This window comes from Oncorhynchus mykiss, chromosome 11, assembly GCF_013265735.2.
Source record: "Oncorhynchus mykiss isolate Arlee chromosome 11, USDA_OmykA_1.1, whole genome shotgun sequence".
Taxonomy (NCBI): Eukaryota; Metazoa; Chordata; class Actinopteri; order Salmoniformes; family Salmonidae; genus Oncorhynchus; species Oncorhynchus mykiss.
In genome coordinates, this window is record NC_048575.1 from 11,459,670 (window position 1) to 11,483,013 (window position 23,344).

Sequence of the window (23,344 nt, forward strand, 5' to 3'; positions counted from 1 at the left end):
CGTAGCATTTAGCGTTAGCATTAGCGTTAGCATCCAGCACGCAACATTTCAACAAAAACATAAAAGCCTTCAAATAAAATAATTTACCTTTGAAGAACTTCAGATGTTTTCAATGAGGAGACTCTCAGTTAGATAGCAGATGCTCAGTTTTTCCAAAAAGATTCTTTGTGTATTAGAAATAGCTCCGTTTTGTACATCACATTTGGCTACCAAAAAACCCAGAAAATTCAGTCCTCAAAACGCGAACTTTTTTCCAAATTAACTCCATAATATCGACTGAAAACATGGCAAACGTTGTTTAGAATCAATCCTCAAGGTGTTTTTCACATATCTCTTCGATGATATATCGTTCGTGGAAGCATGGTTTCTCCTCTCAATCAAATGGAAAAATACTTGCACATGGCTTTGCGCACCAGTTTCGACGCAGGACACCAGGCGGACACTTGGAAAATGTAGTCTCTTATGGTCAATCTTCCAACGATATGCCTACAAATACGTCACAATGCTGCCGTCATCTTGGGGAAACGGCAGAAGGGTTAAGCTTATTCCTGTCGCATTCACAGCCATATAAGGAGACATTAGAAAACAGAGCTTCAGAAATTCTGCTCATTTCCTGTTTGACGTATCATCTTGGTTTCGCCTGTAGAATGAGTTCTGGGGCACTTACAGACAAAATCTTTGCAGATTCTGAAACTTCAGAGTGTTTTCTTTCCAAAACTGTCAAGAATATGCATAGTCGAGCATCTTTTCGTGACAAAATATCGCGCTTAAAACGGGAACGTTTTTTATCCAAAAATGAAATAGCGCCCCTAGAGATGCAACCACAGCGCGCATCCAACCTGGAAGCCAGCCGCACCAATGTGTCGGAGGCTACACCGTGCACCTGGCAACCTTGGTTAGCGCGCACTGCACCCGGCCCGCCAAAGGAGTCGCCAGCTAGAGGATTACAGAAGCCTTGGGCCTGACATTATTCCAGCTACAGGATTACAGAAACCCTGGGCCTGACATTATTCCAGCTAGTGGATTACAGAAACCCTGGGCCTGACATTATTCCAGCTAGAGGATTACAGAACCCCTGGGCCTGACATTATTCCAGCTAGAGGATTACAGAAACCCTGGGCCTGACATTATTCCAGCTAGAGGATTACAGAAACCCTGGGCCTGACATTATTCCAGCTAGAGGATTACAGAAACCCTGGGCCTGACATTATTCCAACTAGAGGATTACAGAAACCCTAGGCCTGACATTATTCCATCTAGAGGATTACAGAAACCCTGGGCCTGACATCATTCCAGATAGTGGATTACAGAAACCCTGGGCCTGACATTATTCCAGGTAGAGGATTACAGAAACCCTGGTCCTGACATTATTCCAGCTAGAGGATTACAGAAACCCTGGGCCTGACATTATTCCAGCTAGAGGATTACAGAAACCCTGGGCCTGACATTATTCCAGCTAGAGGATTACAGAAACCCTGGGCCTGACATTATTCCAGCTAGAGGATTACAGAAACCCTGGGCCTGACATTATTCCATCTAGAGGATTACAGAAACCCTGGGCCTGACATCATTCCAACTAATGGATTACAGAAACCCTGGGCCTGACATTATTCCAGCTAGTGGATTACAGAAACCCTGGGCCTGACATTATTCCAGCTAGAGGATTACAGAAACCCTGGGCCTGACATTATTCCAGCTAGAGGATTACAGAAACCCTGGGCCTGACATTCCAGCTAGAGGATTACAGAAACCCTGGGCCTGACATTATTCCAGCTAGTAGATTACAGAAACCCTGGCCCTGACATTATTCCATCTAGAGGATTACAGAAACCCTGGGCCTGACATCATTACAGCTAGTGGATTACAGAAACCCTGGGCCTGACATTATTCCAGCTAGAGGATTACAGAAACCCTGGGCCTGACATTATTCCAGCTAGTAGATTACAGAAACCCTGGGCCTGACATTATTCCAGCTAGAGGATTACAGAAACCCTGGGCCTGACATTATTCCAGCTAGAGGATTACAGAAACCCTGGGCCTGACATTATTCCAGCTAGAGGATTAGAGAAACCCTGGGCCTGATATCATTCCAGCTAGTGGATTACAGAAACCCTGGGCCTGACATTATTCCAGCTAGAGGATTACAGAAACCCTGGGCCTGACATTATTCCAGCTAGAGGATTACAGAAACCCTGGGCCTGACATTATTCCAGCTAGAGGATTACAGAAACCCTGGGCCTGACATTCCAGCTAGAGGATTACAGAAACCCTGGGCCTGACATTATTCCAGCTAGTAGATTACAGAAACCCTGGGCCTGACATTATTCCAGCTAGAGGATTACAGAAACCCTAGGCCTGACATTATTCCATCTAGAGGATTACAGAAACCCTGGGCCTGACATCATTCCAGATAGTGGATTACAAATCAAATCAAATCAAATCAAATCAAATTTTATTTGTCACATACACATGGTTAGCAGATGTTAATGCGAGTGTAGCGAAATGCTTGTGCTTCTAGTTCCGACAATGCAGTAATAACAAGTAATCTAACTAACAATTCCAAAACTACTGTCTTGTACACAGTGTAAGGGGATAAAGAATATGTACATAAGGATATATGAATGAGTGATGGTACAGAGCAGTATAGGCAAGATACAGTAGATGGTATCGGGTACAGTATGTACAAATGAGATGAGTATGTAAACAAAGTGGCATAGTGTAGTATAAAGTGGCTAGTGATACATGTATTACATAAGGATACCGTCGATGATATAGAGTACAGTATATACGTATGCATATGAGATGAATAATGTAGGGTAAGTAACATTTATATAAGGTAGCATTGTTTAAAGTGGCTAGTGATATATTTACATCATTTCCCATCAATTCCCATTATTAAAGTGGCTGGAGTTGAGTCAGTGTCAGTGTGTTGGCAGCAGCCACTCAGTGTTAGTGGTGGCTGTTTAACAGTCTGATGGCCTTGAGATAGAAGCTGTTTTTCAGTCTCTCGGTCCCAGCTTTGATGCACCTGTACTGACCTCGCCTTCTGGATGATAGCGGGGTGAACAGGCAGTGGCTCGGGTGGTTGATGTCCTTGATGATCTTTATGGCCTTCCTGTGACATCGGGTGGTGTAGGTGTCCTGGAGGGCAGGTAGTTTGCCCCCGGTGATGCGTTGTGCAGACCTCACTACCCTCTGGAGAGCCTTACGGTTGAGGGCGGTGCAGTTGCCATACCAGGCGGTGATACAGCCCGCCAGGATGCTCTCGATTGTGCATCTGTAGAAGTTTGTGAGTGCTTTTGGTGACAAGCCGAATTTCTTCAGCCTCCTGAGGTTGAAGAGGCGCTGCTGCGCCTTCTTCACGATGCTGTCTGTGTGAGTGGACCAATTCAGTTTGTCTGTGATGTGTATGCCGAGGAACTTAAAACTTGCTACCCTCTCCACTACTGTTCCATCGATGTGGATAGGGGGGTGTTCCCTCTGCTGTTTCCTGAAGTCCACAATCATCTCCTTAGTTTTGTTGACGTTGAGTGTGAGGTTGTTTTCCTGACACCACACTCCGAGGGCCCTCACCTCCTCCCTGTAGGCCGTCTCATCGTTGTTGGTAATCAAGCCTACCACTGTTGTGTCGTCCGCAAACTTGATGATTGAGTTGGAGGCGTGCGTGGCCACGCAGTCGTGGGTGAACAGGGAGTACAGGAGAGGGCTCAGAACGCAACCTTGTGGGGCCCCAGTGTTGAGGATCAGCGGGGAGGAGATGTTGTTGCCTACCCTCACCACCTGGGGGCGGCCCGTCAGGAAGTCCAGTACCCAGTTGCACAGGGCGGGGTCGAGACCCAGGGTCTCGAGCTTGATGACGAGCTTGGAGGGTACTATGGTGTTGAATGCCGAGCTGTAGTCGATGAACAGCATTCTCACATAGGTATTCCTCTTGTCCAGATGGGTTAGGGCAGTGTGCAGTGTGGTTGAGATTGCATCGTCTGTGGACCTATTTGGGCGGTAAGCAAATTGGAGTGGGTCTAGGGTGTCAGGTAGGGTGGAGGTGATATGGTCCTTGACTAGTCTCTCAAAGCACTTCATGATGACGGATGTGAGTGCTACGGGGCGGTAGTCATTTAGCTCAGTTACCTTAGCTTTCTTGGGAACAGGAACAATGGTGGCCCTCTTGAAGCATGTGGGAACAGCAGACTGGTATAGGGATTGATTGAATATATCCGTAAACACACCGGCCAGCTGGTCTGCGCATGCTCTGAGGGCGCGGCTGGGGATGCCATCTGGGCCTGCAGCCTTGCGAGGGTTAACACGTTTAAATGTCTTACTCACCTCGGCTGCAGTGAAGGAGAGACCGCATGTTTTCGTTGCAGGCCGTGTCAGTGGCACTGTATTGTCCTCAAAGCGGGCAAAAAAGTTATTTAGTCTGCCTGGGAGCAAGACATCCTGGTCCGTGACTGGGCTGGGTTTCTTCCTGTAGTCCGTGATTGACTGTAGACCCTGCCACATGCCTCTTGTGTCTGAGCCGTTGAATTGAGATTCTACTTTGTCTCTGTACTGGCGCTTAGCTTGTTTGATAGCCTTGCGGAGGGAATAGCTGCACTGTTTGTATTCGGTCATGTTACCAGACACCTTGCCCTGATTAAAAGCAGTGGTTCGCGCTTTCAGTTTCACACGAATGCTGCCATCAATCCACGGTTTCTGGTTAGGGAATGTTTTAATCGTTGCTATGGGAACGACATCTTCAACGCACGTTCTAATGAACTCGCACACCGAATCAGCGTATTCGTCAATGTTGTTATCTGACGCAATACGAAACATCTCCCAGTCCACGTGATGGAAGCAGTCTTGGAGTGTGGAGTCAGCTTGGTCGGACCAGCGTTGGACAGACCTCAGCGTGGGAGCCTCTTGTTTTAGTTTCTGTCTGTAGGCAGGGATCAACAAAATGGAGTCGTGGTCAGCTTTTCCGAAAGGGGGGCGGGGCAGGGCCTTATATGCGTCGCGGAAGTTAGAGTAACAATGGTCCAAGGTCTTTCCTCCCCTGGTTGCGCAATCGATATGCTGATAAAATTTGGGGAGTCTTGTTTTCAGATTAGCCTTGTTAAAATCCCCAGCTACAATGAATGCAGCCTCCGGATAAATTGTTTCCAGTTTGCAGAGAGTTAAATAAAGTTCGTTCAGAGCCATCGATGTGTCTGCTTGGGGGGGGATATATACGGCTGTGATTATAATCGAAGAGAATTCTCTTGGTAGATAATGCGGTCTACATTTGATTGTGAGGAATTCTAAATCAGGTGAACAGAAGGATTTGAGTTCCTGTATGTTTCTTTCATCGCACCATGTCACGTTAGTCATAAGGCATACGCCCCCGCCCCTCTTTTTACCAGAAAGATGTTTTTTCCTGTCTGCGCGATGCGTGGAGAAACCTGTTGGCTGCACCGCTTCGGAAAGCGTCTCTCCAGTAAGCCACGTTTCCGTGAAGCAAAGGACGTTACAGTCTCTGATGTCCCTCTGGAATGCTACCCTTGCTCGGATTTCATCAACCTTGTTGTCAAGAGACTGGACATTGGCAAGAAGAATGCTAGGGAGTGGTGCGCGCTGTGCCCGTCTCCGGAGTCTGACCAGAAGACCGCCTCGTTTCCCTCTCTTTCGGAGTCGTTTTTTTGGGTCGCTGCATAGGATCCACTCCGTTGTCCTGTTTGTAAGGCAGAACACAGGATCCGCGTCGCGAAAAACATATTCTTGGTCGTACTGATGGTGAGTTGATGCTGATCTTATATTCAGTAGTTCTTCTCGACTGTATGTAATGAAACCTAAGATGACCTGGGGTACTAATGTAAGAAATAACACGTAAAAAAACAAAAAACTGCATAGTTTCCTAGGAACGCGAAGCGAGGCGGCCATCTCTGTCGGCGCCGGAAGTACAGAAACCCTGGGCCTGACATTATTCCAGGTAGAGGATTACAGAAACCCTGGGCCTGACATTATTCCAGCTAGAGGATTACAGAAACCCTGGGCCTGACATTATTCCAGCTAGAGGATTACAGAAACCCTGGGCCTGACATTCCAGCTAGAGGATTACAGAAACCCTGGGCCTGACATTATTCCAGCTAGTAGATTACAGAAACCCTGGCCCTGACATTATTCCATCTAGAGGATTAGAGAAACCCTGGGCCTGATATCATTCCAGCTAGTGGATTACAGAAACCCTGGGCCTGACATTATTCCAGCTAGAGGATTACAGAAACCCTGGGCCTGACATTATTCCCGCTAGAGGATTACAGAAACCCTGGGCCTGACATTATTCCAGCTAGAGGATTACAGAAACCCTGGGCCTGACATTCCAGCTAGAGGATTACAGAAACCCTGGGCCTGACATCATTCCAGATAGTGGATTACAGAAACCCTGGGCCTGACATTATTCCAGGTAGAGGATTACAGAAACCCTGGGCCTGACATTCCAGCTAGAGGATTACAGAAACCCTGGGCCTGACATTATTCCAGCTAGTAGATTACAGAAACCCTGGCCCTGACATTATTCCATCTAGAGGATTACAGAAACCCTGGGCCTGACATCATTCCAGCTAGTGGATTACAGAAACCCTGGGCCTGACATTATTCCAGCTAGAGGATTACAGAAACCCTGGGCCTGACATTATTCCAGCTAGTAGATTACAGAAACCCTGGGCCTGACATTATTCCAGCTAGAGGATTACAGAAACCCTGGGCCTGACATTATTCCAGCTAGAGGATTACAGAAACCCTGGGCCTGACATTATTCCAGCTAGAGGATTAGAGAAACCCTGGGCCTGATATCATTCCAGCTAGTGGATTACAGAAACCCTGGGCCTGACATTATTCCAGCTAGAGGATTACAGAAACCCTGGGCCTGACATTATTCCAGCTAGAGGATTACAGAAACCCTGGGCCTGACATTATTCCAGCTAGAGGATTACAGAAACCCTGGGCCTGACATTCCAGCTAGAGGATTACAGAAACCCTGGGCCTGACATTATTCCAGCTAGTAGATTACAGAAACCCTGGGCCTGACATTATTCCAGCTAGAGGATTACAGAAACCCTGGGCCTGACATTATTCCAGCTAGAGGATTACAGAAACCCTGGGCCTGACATTATTCCAGCTAGAGGATTACAGAAACCCTGGGCCTGATATCATTCCAGCTAGTGGATTACAGAAACCCTGGGCCTGACATTATTCCAGCTAGAGGATTACAGAAACCCTGGGCCTGACATTATTCCAGCTAGAGGATTACAGAAACCCTGGGCCTGACATTATTCCAGCTAGAGGATTACAGAAACCCTGGGCCTGACATTATTCCAGCTAGAGGATTACAGAAACCCTGGGCCTGATATCATTCCAGCTAGTGGATTACAGAAACCCTGGGCCTGACATTATTCCAGCTAGAGGATTACAGAAACCCTGGGCCTGACATTATTCCAGCTAGAGGATTACAGAAACCCTGGGCCTGACATTATTCCAGCTAGAGGATTACAGAAACCCTGGGCCTGACATTATTCCAGCTAGAGGATTACAGAAACCCTGGGCCTGACATCATTCCAGCTAGAGGATTACAGAAACCCTGGGCCTGACATTATTCCAGCTAGAGGATTACAGAAACCCTGGGCCTGACATTATTCCAGCTAGAGGATTACAGAAACCCTGGGCCTGACATCATTCCAGCTAGAGGATTACAGAAACCCTGGGCCTGACATTATTCCAGCTAGAGGATTACAGAAACCCTGGGCCTGACATTATTCCAGCTAGAGGATTACAGAAACCCTGGGCCTGACATTATTCCAGCTAGAGGATTACAGAAACCCTGGGCCTGACATTATTCCAGCTAGAGGATTACAGAAACCCTGGGCCTGACATTATTCCAGCTAGAGGATTACAGAAACCCTGGGCCTGACATTATTCCAGCTAGAGGATTACAGAAACCCTGGGCCTGACATTATTCCAGCTAGTAGATTACAGAAACCCTGGTCCTGACATTATTCCAGCTAGAGGATTACAGAAACCCTGGGCCTGACATTTTATATCCACTGGAGACTCTAGGCAATGTCCCATGTGGATGCAGACCTTGTTCAATCCTATTAACAATTGTTTAAGCCTTTAGAGGTGTGATCAGAGAGTGATCTGACCTGTTAGTGGAATAATCTCTCTAAAGCGGTCAAACCCATAACACCACACACACACTGACAGAGAGGACATGCTTAACCTGTCTGTGGCTCGTTTAAGATCCCCAACACCCAGTGGCACCATATCGCATCAGCAAAAGAGGATCCGTGATGCACGTCCCCAGAGAGTTAGCCAAGAGGTTGAATCCTCACACCACCTAGCAGAGCCACCACCTGGTGCTATTGTTTTACCCCTCAGCCCTGGCCATCCCATCTCACCCCCTGTTGAGTCTCCATTCTCCAGACCCCTTCAGTGGGCTGACAGCAGGCAGTCTCTTCCACCATAATAATAAAAACCACTCGCTCCACGGCCATCACCATCTGCTAGGCTGCTTCACCGCTGATGAACTCTGGGAAATCCCTTCTCCCAGGCTCCTGTCGCTCGCTTTCATGCCAAGCTGTTTAGTTTTGATTTCCATCCAGACTCTTTTCTGTTTTTACTTCGCGGTATAGGGATGACGGAGAAAGTAACACAACCCCAGATGATGTGTTTGTGACTGGCGCAGGCAGCCACGCACCCGGCGCAGGCAGCCACGCACCCAAAGCAAGCAGCCACGCACCCAAAGCAGGCAGCCACGCACCCAAAACAGGCAGCCACGCACCCAAAGCAGGCAGCCACGCACCCAAAGCAGGCAGCCAGGCACCCAAAGCAGGCAGCCAGGCACCCAAAGCAGGCAGCCAGGCACCCAAAGCAGGCAGCCAGGCACCCAAAGCAGGCAGCCAGGCACCCAAAGCAGGCAGCCAGGCACCCAAAGCAGGCAGCCAGGCACCCAAAGCAGGCAGCCAGGCACCCAAAGCAGGCAGCCAGGCACCCAAAGCAGGCAGCCAGGCACCCAAAGCAGGCAGCCACGCACTCAAAGCAGGCAGCCACCCAAAGCACATCGCATCATAGCCGTCCGACACAGTCAGGGTTTATGGTTAAACAGGCTATTTCAACCAAGACTTAATCTAGACAATGCTCCTCAGAGATTAGCTAGCAGCAGTGTCAGGGAGATCTGAGAGGCTGGAGGATCTGGACTTGAGCTCCATACTGTTTATTTTAATAGTGTCACTGGATACCCAAACCTCATTTCACTGATAATCAGGGCTGAAGCTACAGTCAGCTCCACAGGGATCCCCCACACTTTATTAACCCTGTCATATGGCGGCGAGGTGTCTAGTAAGATACGGATAGATAGCTAATCGTATTACCATGTCATCCTCCCAGTCCTTTAGTGTGAACCTTAAAACATAAATAGACTATGTGACCAAAAATGGTGCTCCGTATTACCCTGTTGAACCTCTCGCATCACAGATCATCTACGTCATCCCACTTCCTCTCAGAACAGTCGCCTGCTACGCCCTGAGGTCCCCACATGCTTACTCAGTGTGGGGCCTCTAAGGAAACTCCTAAGAAAGCCGCTTTATGAAACGTATAAGATCATCTTAAAATGGTCTCCAACGACGTTGAGATTCCTCTCAAAGGCTATACCAGGAAACAGTGTGTAACAGGAGCTGATGAGGGCCTGCGGAAGCATATTCATGCCACCTACTTAAGAAAATGGCTTCCATGACCTGAATGGAGAACTATACAAACTAAATGTAATTTGAGCAGCCCAGTACTGTAGAGACGTGCTATACAATACTACAGTACACCATCATAAACCATGAATTACAATCGATCATGCTTGTTCTCGACTGGTCTACCTGGTTAAATAAAGGTGTTCTCAATTGGTCTACCTGGTTAAATAAAGGTGTTCTCAACTGGTCTACCTGGTTAAATAAAGGTGAAAGAAAAATGCTCAAAACAAACCATTAAAATCGTTTATCTCAATGGTGCTTCCATCGTTCTCTAACAAACAAGTAACTTGCTAATGTGTGAGTGAGAAAAAGTAGGGTGTGTGTGGGGGGGGGCACTCAGTATTATGCTGTATCACTCTCTCCATGATCAACACTGTCACAGAAGACCGAAAGAAAAACATTTCCCAGTGCCACCGCCATTTAAGAAAACAGATATCCTTATCACAGTAACACAGTCCTTTCTGGTCCTCTCCAGAGAAGCAACCAGCGACGATAACTATGGTGGAGCTTCCGGGAAAAAAATATACATTAAAACAATTATATCACCAATTAGAATAATAACCAGTATCAGGGAGGGAGGGAACAGAGGACAGAGACAGATGAAGAGAAGGAGAAATGCAGAGGATAAGGATGATCCAGAGAGTGAGAAGATGAGACTGGTGACAGGTGAGGACGAAGGGAGTGAGGGAGGGAACAGAGTGAGGGAGGAGAGAGAAGGAGAGAGAGAAGATGAGGCTGGTGACAGGAGAGGACGAAGGGAGTGAGGGAGGGAACAGAGGGAGGGAGGGAGAAGGAGAGAGAGAAGATGAGACTGGTGACAGGAGAGGACGAAGGGAGTGAGGGAGGGAACAGAGTGAGGGAGGGAGAAGGAGAGAGAGAATATGAGGCTGGTGACAGGAGAGGACGAAGGGAGTGAGGGAGGGAACAGAGTGAGGGAGGGTGAAGGAGAGAGAGAAGATGAGGCTGGTGACAGGAGAGGACAAAGGGAGTGAGTGAGGGAACAGAGTGATGGATGGAGAAGGAGAGAGAGAGATGAGGCTGGTGACAGAGGAGAGGGCAGAGGGAGTGAGGGAGGGAACAGAGAGAGAGGGAGAAGGAGAGAGAGCGATGAGGCTGGTGACAGAGGAGAGGGCAGAGGGAGTGAGGGAGGGAACAGAGTGAGGGAGGGAGAAGGAGAGAGAGCGATGAGGCTGGTGACAGAGGAGAGGGCAGAGGGAGTGAGGGAGGGAACAGAGTGAGGGAGAAGAGGAGAGAAAAGATGAGGCTGGTGACAGAGGAGAGGACGGAGTGAGGGAGGGAGGGAACAGAGTGAGGGAGGGAGAAGGAGAGAGAGATGAGGCTGGTGACAGAGGAGAGGACAGAGGGAGGGAGAAGGAGAGAGAAGATGAGGCTGGTGACAGAGGACTGAGGGAGTGAGTGAGTGAGAGAGAAGGAGGGATAGTGTCAGAAAAATGAAATGAAAGATCATGACAGTGTATCAATATGAAAAAGAAACAAAGACGAGCTGATCAATGGTGAATTCTGAAGTAACTGTACTACTGTATATAATAGAGACAATAAGACTCTTGCTGTGTAGGATGGGCCAGATAAGTGAGGTGACGCTCTCACAGAATCTGCACTGTGCGACTTCTAGTGTCCCCTTAGAGTTCACAACCTCTTAATGAAGAAAGAGCCCAGTGGTGCAGTATGGGTAATTAGAGCGGGGAAATTGAGCACCTGCCCAAACACAGAGGAGGGCTATCTGCCTGCCGCCATCTGAGAGCACCGTCAAGATGTTACTCATTGGTTGCATCTCAAATGGTACACTTTTCCCTTTGTAGTACACTACTTCTGGCCAGGGCCAAAGTAATGCACTATACAGAGAATATGGTGCCGAAAGTAGGGCACTATACAGGGAATATGCTCTCAAAAGTAGGGCACTTTACAGAGAATATGTTGCCAAAAGTAGGGCACTATACAGAGAATATGGTGCCAAAAGTAGTGCACTATACAGAGAATATGGTGCCAAAAGTAGGGCGCTATACAGGGAATATGGTGCCAAAAGTAGGGCGCTATACAGGGAATATGGTGCCAAAAGTAGGGCACTTTACAGAGAATATGTTGCCAAAAGTAGTGCACTATACAGAGAATATGTTGCCAAAAGTAGTGCACTATACAGAGAATGTGGTGCCAAAAGTAGTGCACTATACAGATAATGTGGTGCCAAAAGTAGGGCACTATACAGAGAATATGGTGCCAAAAGTAGTGCACTATACAGAGAATATGGTGCCAAAAGTAGTGCACTATACAGAGAATATGTTGCCAAAAGTAGGGCACTATACAGAGAATATGCTCTCAAAAGTAGGGCACTATACAGATAATATGGTGCCAAAAGTAGTGCACTATACAGAGAATATGGTGCCAAAAGTAGGGCACTATACAGAGAATATGGTGCCAAAAGTAGTGCACTATACAGAGAATATGGTGCCAAAAGTAGTGCACTATACAGAGAATATGGTGCCAAAAGTAGGGCACTATACAGGGAATATGGTGCCAAAAGTAGGGCGCTATACAGAGAATATGCTGCCAAAAGTAGGGCACTATACAGAGAATATGCTCTCAAAAGTAGGGCACTATACAGAGAATATGGTGCCAAAAGTAGTGCGCTATACAGAGAATATGGTGCCAAAAGTAGTGCGCTATACAGAGAATATGGTGCCAAAAGTAGTGCGCTATACAGAGAATATGGTGCCAAAAGTAGTGCACTATACAGGGAATATGGTGCCAAAAGTAGTGCGCTATACAGCGAATAGGGTGCCGTTTCAGACACACACCACTAGTGGTTGTTCTCTAAAAGCATTGGGACGTCTGTGTTTTGTGTTTTCAACATTAGTATTCTAGGTTTCCCAGGATTCACTGAGAGCATAATTATGTTCTGAAACTTAAAGAAGAAAAGAGTATAAGACCGTTGAGTTGACTCACAACAACAGCATATCAAACAATGTCCACAATAGACATCTTCCTTCAGTAGCATGCACACACTCATCCCAAGAACATCTCAGGCAGGTTTCCACCTTGAAGGAAGTTATTTCAACATGGGCGTGCGTGCTGGAGCGTGTGTGTATTGTGGACAGAGGTTGTTGACAAGCCTCTACTGCGGTCAGGTCATCCCATTACACCCTGTGTCCCCTCAGGTGAAGTGCTGTAAGTACTGGCCTGACGACACTGAAATCTACAGGGACATGAAGGTGACCCTCATCGAGACACAGCTGCTGTCAGAGTACGTCATCAGGACCTTCGCTGTGGAAAAGGTAGGGACACTCCACTTGATCATGATAGTGGAAGTCAATCATTGCGTTGTATTATAGTGTAGTGTTTAGCATGTATTGTGCCTAGGTTTGACAGATCGTCAAGTTGTACCGGGTGTGTCTTACTCCTTGCACCCACCTAGGCAATGCCCAGCTACCAACTCCTTTACTGAGTGTTCCTAGTGGCGTCCTCCGTAATAGGCCCATCTGTCTTTAAGAATGCCTGTCTGTCGGTCTAATCATTTTTAGTGTTTATCATCCTATTGTACTCCAGGCTGCTACCAGGCCTTTCCACTATATTCCCCTGAGCTGTGAATATTTCCCCTGGGGTGTGTGTGTGTGTGTGTGGCGTGCATGCTCAAGGCTCTGACGGGTGTCCGCCCTGCCGTCTGTATTCAGCCTGCTCGCTGTGTGTGTGAATCATCACTGTTCTCCAGCTGTTCTTCTCCTGTTTCAATCCCCCCCCCAGAGACGGGCTTTGTCATCAGTGTCCCTGTCTCCCTGTTCTGCTCAAGAACAAGATCAAAATGCTGCTCAGGAGGAAGGGGGAGAGAGGGAGATAGGAGAGAGATGGGTCTGTTTGGGGAGTGGGTAGACCTCAGCTGCAGTCATCATTGTTAGCCACCCTCGGTGTTCATGCCTGGTGTGTGTCACAACAAGACCTCTCAACAGTTTGTTACTTGTGAATCCAAATGAAGTATTCAACTATGTTTTCTCTTGTCTCTCCAGAGGGGAGCCCATGAGATCCGGGAGATCCGTCAGTTCCACTTCACTGGCTGGCCAGACCACGGGGTACCCTACCACACCACCGGCCTGCTGGGCTTCGTACGCAGGGTGAAGTCGAAGACCCCTGCCAATGCCGGGCCCATGGTGGTACACTGCAGGTCAGACCGACTCACACACTCACTCTGTCTGACTAGCTGTTTGGCTGGTTAAATGGTTGGTTAGCTGGCTGGTTAACTGGTTGGTTGGTTGGCTGGTTAAATGGTTGGTTGGCTGGCTGGTCAACTGGTTGGTTGGCTGGCTGGTTAACTGGTTGGTTAGCTGGCTGGTTAACTGGTTGATTAGCTGGCTGGTTAAATGGTTGGTTGGCTGGTTAACTGGTTGGTTGGCTGGCTGGTTAACTGGTTGGTTGGCTGGCTGGTTAACTGGTTGGTTGGTTGGCTGGTTAACTGGTTGGTTGGCTGGTTGGTTGGCTGGCTGGCTGGTTAACTTGTTGGTTGGCTGGTTAACTGGTTGGTTGGTTGGCTGACTGGTTAAATGGTTGGTTGGTTGGCTGGCTGGTTAACTGGTTGGCTGGTTAACTGGTTGGTTGGTTGGCTGGCTGGTTAACTGGTTAACTGGTTGGTTGGTTGGCTGGCTGGTTAACTGGTTGGTTGGTTGGTTGGCTGGCTGGTTAACTGGTTGGTTGGTTGGCTGGCTGGTTAACTGGTTGGTTTGTTGGCTGGCTGGTTAACTGGTTGGTTGGTTGGCTGGCTGGCTGGTTAACTGGTTGGCTGCTGGCTGGTTAACTGGTTGGCTGGCTGGCTGGTTAACTGGTTGGTTGGCTGGCTGGTTAACTGGTTGGCTGGCTCCCCAGCTGGCTGGATAACTGGTTGGTTGGCTGGCTGGTTAACTGGTTGGCTGGCTCCCCAGTTGGCTGGTTAGCTGGTTGGTTGACTGGCTGGTTAACTGGCTGGTTGGCTGGATAAAGCTGTTTCTCTTTCTGTCTCTTTTGCTCTCCCCTCCATTTGGTATGACTCAGAAAGACATAGCTAATGGATACTAATACAAAGTCAACAGCCACACTAAATAAAGTGGATCTGCTATTGTCCGTCACACCCGTAGCTGTTTGTACTCTCATGCATGTCTTGCCCTGATGTTTTCCATACAAATAGTCCCAGATATTTTGGCAACCAGTGCTTTGCTATAAAGAGTGTTCCCACATGTGCTTTGGTTCTCACGCTGTGTCTGTGTTCTCAGTGCTGGGGCGGGCAGGACTGGCTGTTTCATCGTGATTGACATCATGCTCGACATGGCGGAGAGAGAGGGTGTGGTCGACATCTACAACTGTGTGAGAGAGCTGCGCTCACGAAGAGTTAACATGGTCCAGACAGAGGTAAGAATGACATTGTCCTCGCTTGAACCCAAACACACAGGACCAAAATGGAAGTCTTTTGACTTTTTGTGTATATAATCCTCGGTAGTATTGGTCTGTTTCCTGGTGTCGCATTTTTATGTATTTGAAATTGTTTAAACTTTAGATGCGGTTTAGCAAATGACTTGACCCACATACGCTACTTTTTGTCTTGATATATTTAGAACTATCTTATTACTAGCCACCCATTCTAAAAGTGACTGCAGCTCTTTCAGTGTTGCAGTGATTTCCCTTGCTGTGGTAGCTGACGTGTATAACGTTGAGTCATCAGTGTACATAGACACACAGGCTTTACTCAATGCTGCTGGTAGTCATTAGTAAAAATAGAAATGTATGCAAGTCGGAATTAGTTTTTCATTGTTTGATTTAATTTCCATTATTTTAATATATATAAACTGAAAAATGTATAGCTGCAAAGCTACTACAAGAGTTTTCTTGGAGGACATACAGAATGGTAGAAATGACACAAAAGGCCAGTTCGTGTCTTATCATAATAGTTCACTGTATTTTGGTGACAACCGTATGGCCTGCAAATCCCTTTCACCTTCAACTCCACATCTAAGGACAAGAGGGTGACGTCACCTAACCTGGAAACACTGACCCTCCACTCCCAAGTTGAGACGTTTCTGAAATGTCATATAATAAATGATTTACGTCAAGCCTGGGGCCTTTTCCCCTGAGAAGACGAGCGGGAGAGGGAGACAGGGAAAGAGAGAGTAAGTGTGGAAGTATTGACAGAGGAGAGGTCAATGGGAGTGGTCACTGTGGTGGCGACACAAATTGTGTCCCAAATGACACCCTATGGGCTTTGGGCAGAAGTAGTGCACTACTTAGAGAATAAAGTGCCTTGGGATGCAGCACAGTCTTAGGAAACAACATAAGAGACGGCGTGAGAGACAGACAGGGTGAGAGACAGACAAACAGACAGGGTGAGAGACAGACAGACAGACAGGGTGATAGACAGACAGACAGACAGGGTGAGAGACAGCAGGGTGAGAGACAGACAGACAGACAGACAGGGTGAGAGACAGACAGACAGACAGGGTGAGAGACAGACAGACAGACAGGGTGAGAGACAGACAGACAGACAGGGTGAGAGACAGACAGACAGACAGGGTGAGAGACAGACAGACAGACAGGGTGAGAGACAGACAGACAGACAGGGTGAGAGACAGACAGACAGACAGGGTGAGAGACAGACAGACAGACAGACAGGGTGAGAGACAGACAGACAGACAGACAGACAGGGTGAGAGACAGACAGACAGACAGACAGACAGGGTGAGAGACAGACAGACAGACAGACAGACAGGGTGAGAGACAGACAGACAGACAGACAGACAGACAGGGTGAGAGACAGACAGACAGACAGGGTGAGAGACAGACAGACAGGGTGAGAGACAGACAGACAGGGTGAGAGACAGACAGACAGGGTGAGAGACAGACAGACAGGGTGAGAGACAGACAGACAGGGTGAGAGACAGACAGACAGACAGGGTGAGAGACAGACAGACAGACAGGGTGAGAGACAGACAGACAGACAGGGTGAGAGACAGACAGACAGACAGGGTGAGAGACAGACAGACAGACAGGGTGAGAGAGACAGACAGGGTGAGAGAGACAGACAGGGTGAGAGAGACAGACAGGGTGCCAGACAGACAGGGTGCGAGACAGACAGACAGGGTGCGAGACAGACAGACAGGGTGCGAGAAAGACAGACAGGGTGCGAGACAGACAGACAGATAGACAGGGTGCGAGACAGACAGACAGACAGGGTGCGAGACAGACAGACAGACAGGGTGCGAGACAGACAGACAGACAGACAGGGTGCGAGACAGACAGACAAACAGACAGGGTGCGAGACAGACAGACAGACAGACAGGGTGCGAGACAGACAGACAGACAGACAGACAGGGTGCGAGACAGACAGACAGACAGGGTGCGAGACAGACAGACAGACAGACAGGGTGCGAGACAGACAGACAGACAGACAGGGTGCGAGACAGACAGACAGACAGGGTGCGAGACAGACAGAAAGACAGACAGACAGACAGGGTGCGAGACAGACAGACAGACAGGGTGCGAGACAGACAGACAGACAGGGTGCGAGACAGACAGACAGACAGACAGGGTGCGAGACAGACAGACAGACAGGGTGCGAGACAGACAGACAGACAGGGTGCGAGACAGACAGACAGACAGACAGACAGGGTGAGAGACAGACAGACAGACAGGGTGAGAGACAGACAGACAGACAGACAGGGTGAGAGACAGACAGACAGACAGACAGGGTGAGAGACAGACAGACAGACAGGATGAGAGACAGACAGGGTGCGAGACAGACAGACAGGGTGCGAGACAGACAGACAGGGTGCGAGACAGACAGACAGACAGACGCACGGCGCGAGAGACAGACAGACGCACGGCGCGAGAGAGAGACGCACGGCGCGAGAGAGTGAGACACAAGGGGTGTCTGACAGGGTGAGAGAGAGAGACAGACAGGGTGAGAGAGAGAGACAGGCAGGGTGGGAGACAGACAGACAGGGTGAGACACACAGGGTGAGGGAGACACACACAGGATGAGTGCGAGACAGACAGACAGGGTGCGAGACAGACAGACAGGGTGCGAGACAGACAGACAGGGTGCGAGACAGACAGACAGACAGGGTGCGAGACAGACAGACAGACAGACAGGGTGCGAGACAGACAGACAGACAGACAGGGTGCGAGACAGACAGACAGACAGACAGGGTGCGAGACAGACAGGGTGCGAGACAGACAGACAGGGTGCGAGACAGACAGACAGGGTGCGAGACAGACAGACAGACAGACGCACAGCGTGAGAGAGAGACAGACGCACGGCGCGAGAGAGAGACAGACGCACGGCGCGAGAGAGAGACAGACGCACGGCGCGAGAGAGAGACAGACGCACGGCGCGAGAGAGAGAGAGAGACGCACGGCGCGAGAGAGAGAGACGCACGGCGCGAGAGAGAGAGACGCACGGCGCGAGAGAGAGAGACGCACTGCGTGAGAGAGAGAGAGTGTGCAAATGTGGTAAGATTAGGAAGGTAAGGCAATAAATAGGCCATAGAGGTTGAAATAATTACATACCCACAAATTAGTGGGTATGCCTCTTCGGCTAGCCGGGAGATGGGCCTAGCTCGAGGCTAGCTCAAGGCTAACTGGTGCTTGCTTCGGGACAGAGGCGTTAACCAGCAGTAGCTACTCGGTTGCAGTCATCTGCGATGATCCGGAATCCGGTGATGTGGTGGAGAAAAGAAGTCTGATATGCTTTGGGTTGATATCGCGCTGTGCAAACTGGCAGTTATTGACCTACCTTTTTTAATGTTTTAATTTTTAATTTGACCTTTTATTTAACTAGGCAAGTCAGTTAAGAACAAATTCTTATTTTCAATGACGGCCTAGGAACAGTGGGTTAACTGCCTTGTTCAGGGGCAGAATGACAGATTTGTACCTTGTCAGCTCGGGGATTTGAACTTGCAACCTTCCGGTTACTAAAGCTGGCTGGCGTCTGAACTAAAGGTGAAGACCGCTAGCCGTGGCTAACAGTGACTAGTAGCTGGTTAGCTGGTTAGCTGGCTAGCTCCTGATGGAGGTTCCAGTTATAGCGTATGAAAATAGCAGATCCACATTGGGCGAGACGGGTTGCAGGATTGTATATTTAGATCGGAGGTAGAAAGTGAGATAAAAGATATATACGAAAAAAACGACTAAACCGACTATTTACGTGGGACAAGACGAGCACGCGTCCGACTGCTATGCCATCTTGGATCGACTCGATTCTTCTATTCTACGGAGTCATTTACTTTAAGTTCATATTCTTATATTTTCTTATTTCTTATTGTTGTAAAAAAGGACCGCGCAAGTAAGCATTTCATTGGACAATGTATACCATGCATATTCCGTACATACGACTAATAAAAGTTTAAACATAAACTGGCTTAAGTCAGTCATCACTGTTGTTAGGTCGTCTTTCTGACAGTGTTCACTACCTGCACTTTAATGGCGATGTGAGTCCTTCCTGTTCAGGTGTAGCATGGCTGTCTGTCCCTCACTATATCCTGGGCCCTCCTCTGTCCTACAGGAGCAGTATGTGTTCATCCACGACGCCATCTTGGAGGCGTGTCTGTGCGGGGACACCACCGTCCCAGCCAACCAGCTACGATCAGTCTACTATGACATGAACCGCCTGGACCCCCAGACCAACTCCAGCCAGATCAAAGAGGAGTTCAGGGTATGTGGCTTGGGCCTACGTGTGTGCATTGTTCATCATACGTGGATATGTGGTATATTAGTGGACTTCACTCATGTCCAATTGTGTCTTGGAGTGCTCATATCCCCCCTCCCTCCAGACTCTGAACATGGTGACTCCTACGTTGCGTGTGGAGGACTGCAGCATCGCCCTGCTCCCCAGGAACCACGAGAAGAACCGCTGTATGGACGTCCTCCCGCCAGACCGCTGTCTGCCCTTCCTCATCACCATCGACGGAGAGAGTTCCAACTACATTAACGCTGCCCTCATGGACGTACGTCACACACACACACACACACACACACAGGAGCACACAGACACACACACACACAGGAGCACACAGGAGCACACACACAGGAACACACATACACACACACACAGGAGCACACATACACACACACACAGGAGCACACACACACACACACACACACACACACACACACAGGAACACACACACAGGAACACACACACACACACACACACACACAGGAACACACACACACATACATGAACTTGAGCACACTCGCTCGTAACCTTTTTTAATGACTTGCCATGTCAGTCCGTGTGTAAGTCATTAGATGTAAATGTACTGCTGGAAAAGTTGATACTAAAACTGTTCTTTTTTATCCTTGTGGTGAAATATAATCATGTAGATTGGTCAGTGTTCAGTCAGTATTCTACATATAGGGCAGATTTGCCACACACAGAGTGAAACGTGTCCACACAGAGTGAGACGCACACGCAGAGTGAGACGCACACACACACACACAGAGAGTGAAACGCACGCGCAGAGTGAGACACACACAGAGTGAGTGAGACACACGTGCAGAGTGAGACACACACACACAGAGTGAGTGAGACACACACACACAGAGTGAGTGAGACACACACACACAGAGTGAGTGAGACACACACACACAGAGTGAGTGAGACACACACACAGAGTGAGTGAGACACACACACACAGAGTGAGTGAGACACACACACAGAGTGAGTGAGACACACACACAGAGTGAGTGAGACACACACACAGAGTGAGTGAGACACACACACACACACACAGAGTGAAACGCTCACACACAGAGTGAGACGCACACGCAGAGTGAGACGCACACACACACACAGAGAGTGAAACGCACGCGCAGAGTGAGACACACACACACACAGAGTGAGTGAGACACACGTGCAGAGTGAGACACACGTGCAGAGTGAGACACACGTGCAGAGTGAGACACACGTGCAGAGTGAGACACACACACACAGAGTGAGTGAGACACACACACACAGAGTGAGTGAGACACACACACACAGAGTGAGTGAGACACACACACACAGAGTGAGTGAGACACACACACAGAGTGAGTGAGACACACACACAGAGTGAGTGAGACACACACACAGAGTGAGTGAGACACACACACAGAGTGAGTGAGACACACACACAGAGTGAGTGAGACACACACACAGAGTGAGTGAGACACACACACAGAGTGAGTGAGACACACACACAGAGTGAGTGAGACACACACACAGAGTGAGTGAGACACACACGCAGAGTGAGTGAGACACACACGCAGAGTGAGTGTGAGTGAGACACACGCAGAGTGAGTGTGAGTGAGACACGCACAGGGAGTGTGAGTGAGTGAGACACACACACACAGATTGAGTGAGACACACACGGAGTGAGTGAGTGAGACACACACGGAGTGAGTGAGAGACACACACGGAGTGAGTGAGAGACGCACACGGAGTGAGTGAGAGACACACACGGAGTGAGTGAGAGACACACACGGAGTGAGTGAGAGACGCACACGGAGTGAGTGAGAGACACACACGGAGTGAGTGAGAGACACACACGGAGTGAGTGAGAGACACACACGGAGTGAGTGAGAGACACACACGGAGTGAGTGAGAGACACACGGAGTGAGTGAGAGACACACACGGAGTGAGTGAGAGACACACACAGAGTGAGTGAGAGACACACACAGAGTGAGTGAGAGACACACACAGAGTGAGTGAGAGACACACACGGAGTGAGTGAGAGACACACACGGAGTGAGTGAGAGACACACACGGAGTGAGTGAGAGACACACACGGAGTGAGTGAGAGACACACACGGAGTGAGTGAGAGACACACACGGAGTGAGTGAGAGACACACACAGAGTGAGTGAGAGACACACACAGAGTGAGTGAGAGACACACACAGAGTGAGTGAGAGACACACACAGAGTGAGTGAGAGACACACACAGAGTGAGTGAGAGACACACACAGAGTGAGTGAGAGACACACACAGAGTGAGTGAGAGACACACACAGAGTGAGTGAGAGACACACACAGAGTGAGTGAGAGACACACACAGAGTGAGTGAGAGACACACACAGAGTGAGTGAGAGACACACACAGAGTGAGTGAGAGACACACACAGAGTGAGTGAGAGACACACACAGAGTGAGTGAGAGACACACACAGAGTGAGGTGAGAGACACACACAGAGTGAGGTGAGAGACACACACAGAGTGAGGTGAGAGACACCCACAGAGTGAGGTGAGAGACACCCACAGAGTGAGGTGAGAGACACCCACAGAGTGAGGTGAGAGACACCCACAGAGTGAGGTGAGAGACACACACAGAGTGAGGTGAGAGACACACACAGAGTGAGGTGAGAGACACACACAGAGTGAGGTGAGAGACACACACAGAGTGAGGTGAGAGACACCCACAGAGTGAGGTGAGAGACACCCACAGAGTGAGGTGAGAGACACCCACAGAGTGAGGTGAGAGACACCCACAGAGTGAGGTGAGAGACACCCACAGAGTGAGGTGAGAGACACCCACAGAGTGAGGTGAGAGACACCCACAGAGTGAGGTGAGAGACACCCACAGAGTGAGGTGAGAGACACCCACAGAGTGAGAGAGGGCCAGAGGGAGGAACATAGAGGGGGCCAGAGGGAGGAACATAGAGGGGGCCAGAGGGAGGAACAGAGAGGGGGCCAGAGGGAGGAACAGAGAGGGGGCCAGAGGGAGGAACAGAGAGAGAGAGAGAGAGAGAGAGAGGGGGCCAGAGGGAGGAACAGAGAGAGAGAGAGAGAGAGAGAGAGAGGGGGCCAGAGGGAGGAACAGAGAGAGAGAGAGAGAGAGAGAGAGAGAGAGGGCCAGAGGGAGGAACAGAGAGAGAGAGAGAAGGCCAGAGGGAGGAACATAGAGAGAGAGAGGGCCAGAGGGAGGAACATAGAGAGAGAGAGGGCCAGAGGGAGGAACATAGAGAGAGAGAGGGCCAGAGGGAGGAACATAGAGAGAGAGAGGGCCAGAGGGAGGAACAGAGGGAGATCAGATTTGGTGACTCAGCAGTCTTGGGGCATCCTGTGGTTAAATAGCTGGTGGGTAAATTGCCCATCCATCTCTATAATAATCACCCCACGTTCCTTAGCGAGCCATTTTCCAGCCAAACCTAAACAGTAAGGGGACTGTCAGCATATCATGTTGATGAATGTCTATTGCTTTTTCTCTGTGCTTCCACCAACAATTATGTCCTTATTGAAAATTATTAAAAACAGATGGCTTTGGATTGATTCGTCCCATCGTCATGGAAATAACCTAACCAAAACAATTGCAATGTGTTTTTTTTTGTTGAACACAGCAATATGACTGTTTGGATTGGTTTAATGGAAATAAAGTGTCATCAATTATACTCTTTAGTCATCATAGCAGCAGATATGGATTTGCTATGTGGTAGCAGTGTTGATAGTGGAATTAATTTATAATGCACATAAATATCTGGAACTAATGAACTACGTTTCTTGTTCATGACTCCTTAAGGAACAGACATAGTATCGTGAACTGGAGATCTGACCTCGTTATGACCCCAAGAGTCTGACGACGTGTCCATTATCTCTGG

At 48.9% G+C, this 23,344-nt stretch overlaps 1 protein-coding gene across 10 annotated transcripts in view; it reads left to right on the plus strand.

Moving 5' to 3' along the window:
* The window catches only part of LOC110535264 (receptor-type tyrosine-protein phosphatase mu), a 319,507-nt gene that overhangs the window by 281,338 nt on the left and 14,825 nt on the right, over positions 1-23,344 (plus strand). For all 10 annotated transcript variants that reach the window (XM_036934852.1, XM_036934853.1, XM_036934855.1 and 7 more), the window contains 5 exons: positions 12,923-13,039; positions 13,766-13,920; positions 14,999-15,134; positions 19,278-19,427; positions 19,546-19,719. In XM_036934852.1, the coding sequence (XP_036790747.1) occupies positions 12,923-13,039; positions 13,766-13,920; positions 14,999-15,134; positions 19,278-19,427; positions 19,546-19,719 (732 nt within the window). The remainder of the gene's footprint in view (positions 1-12,922; positions 13,040-13,765; positions 13,921-14,998; positions 15,135-19,277; positions 19,428-19,545; positions 19,720-23,344) is intronic.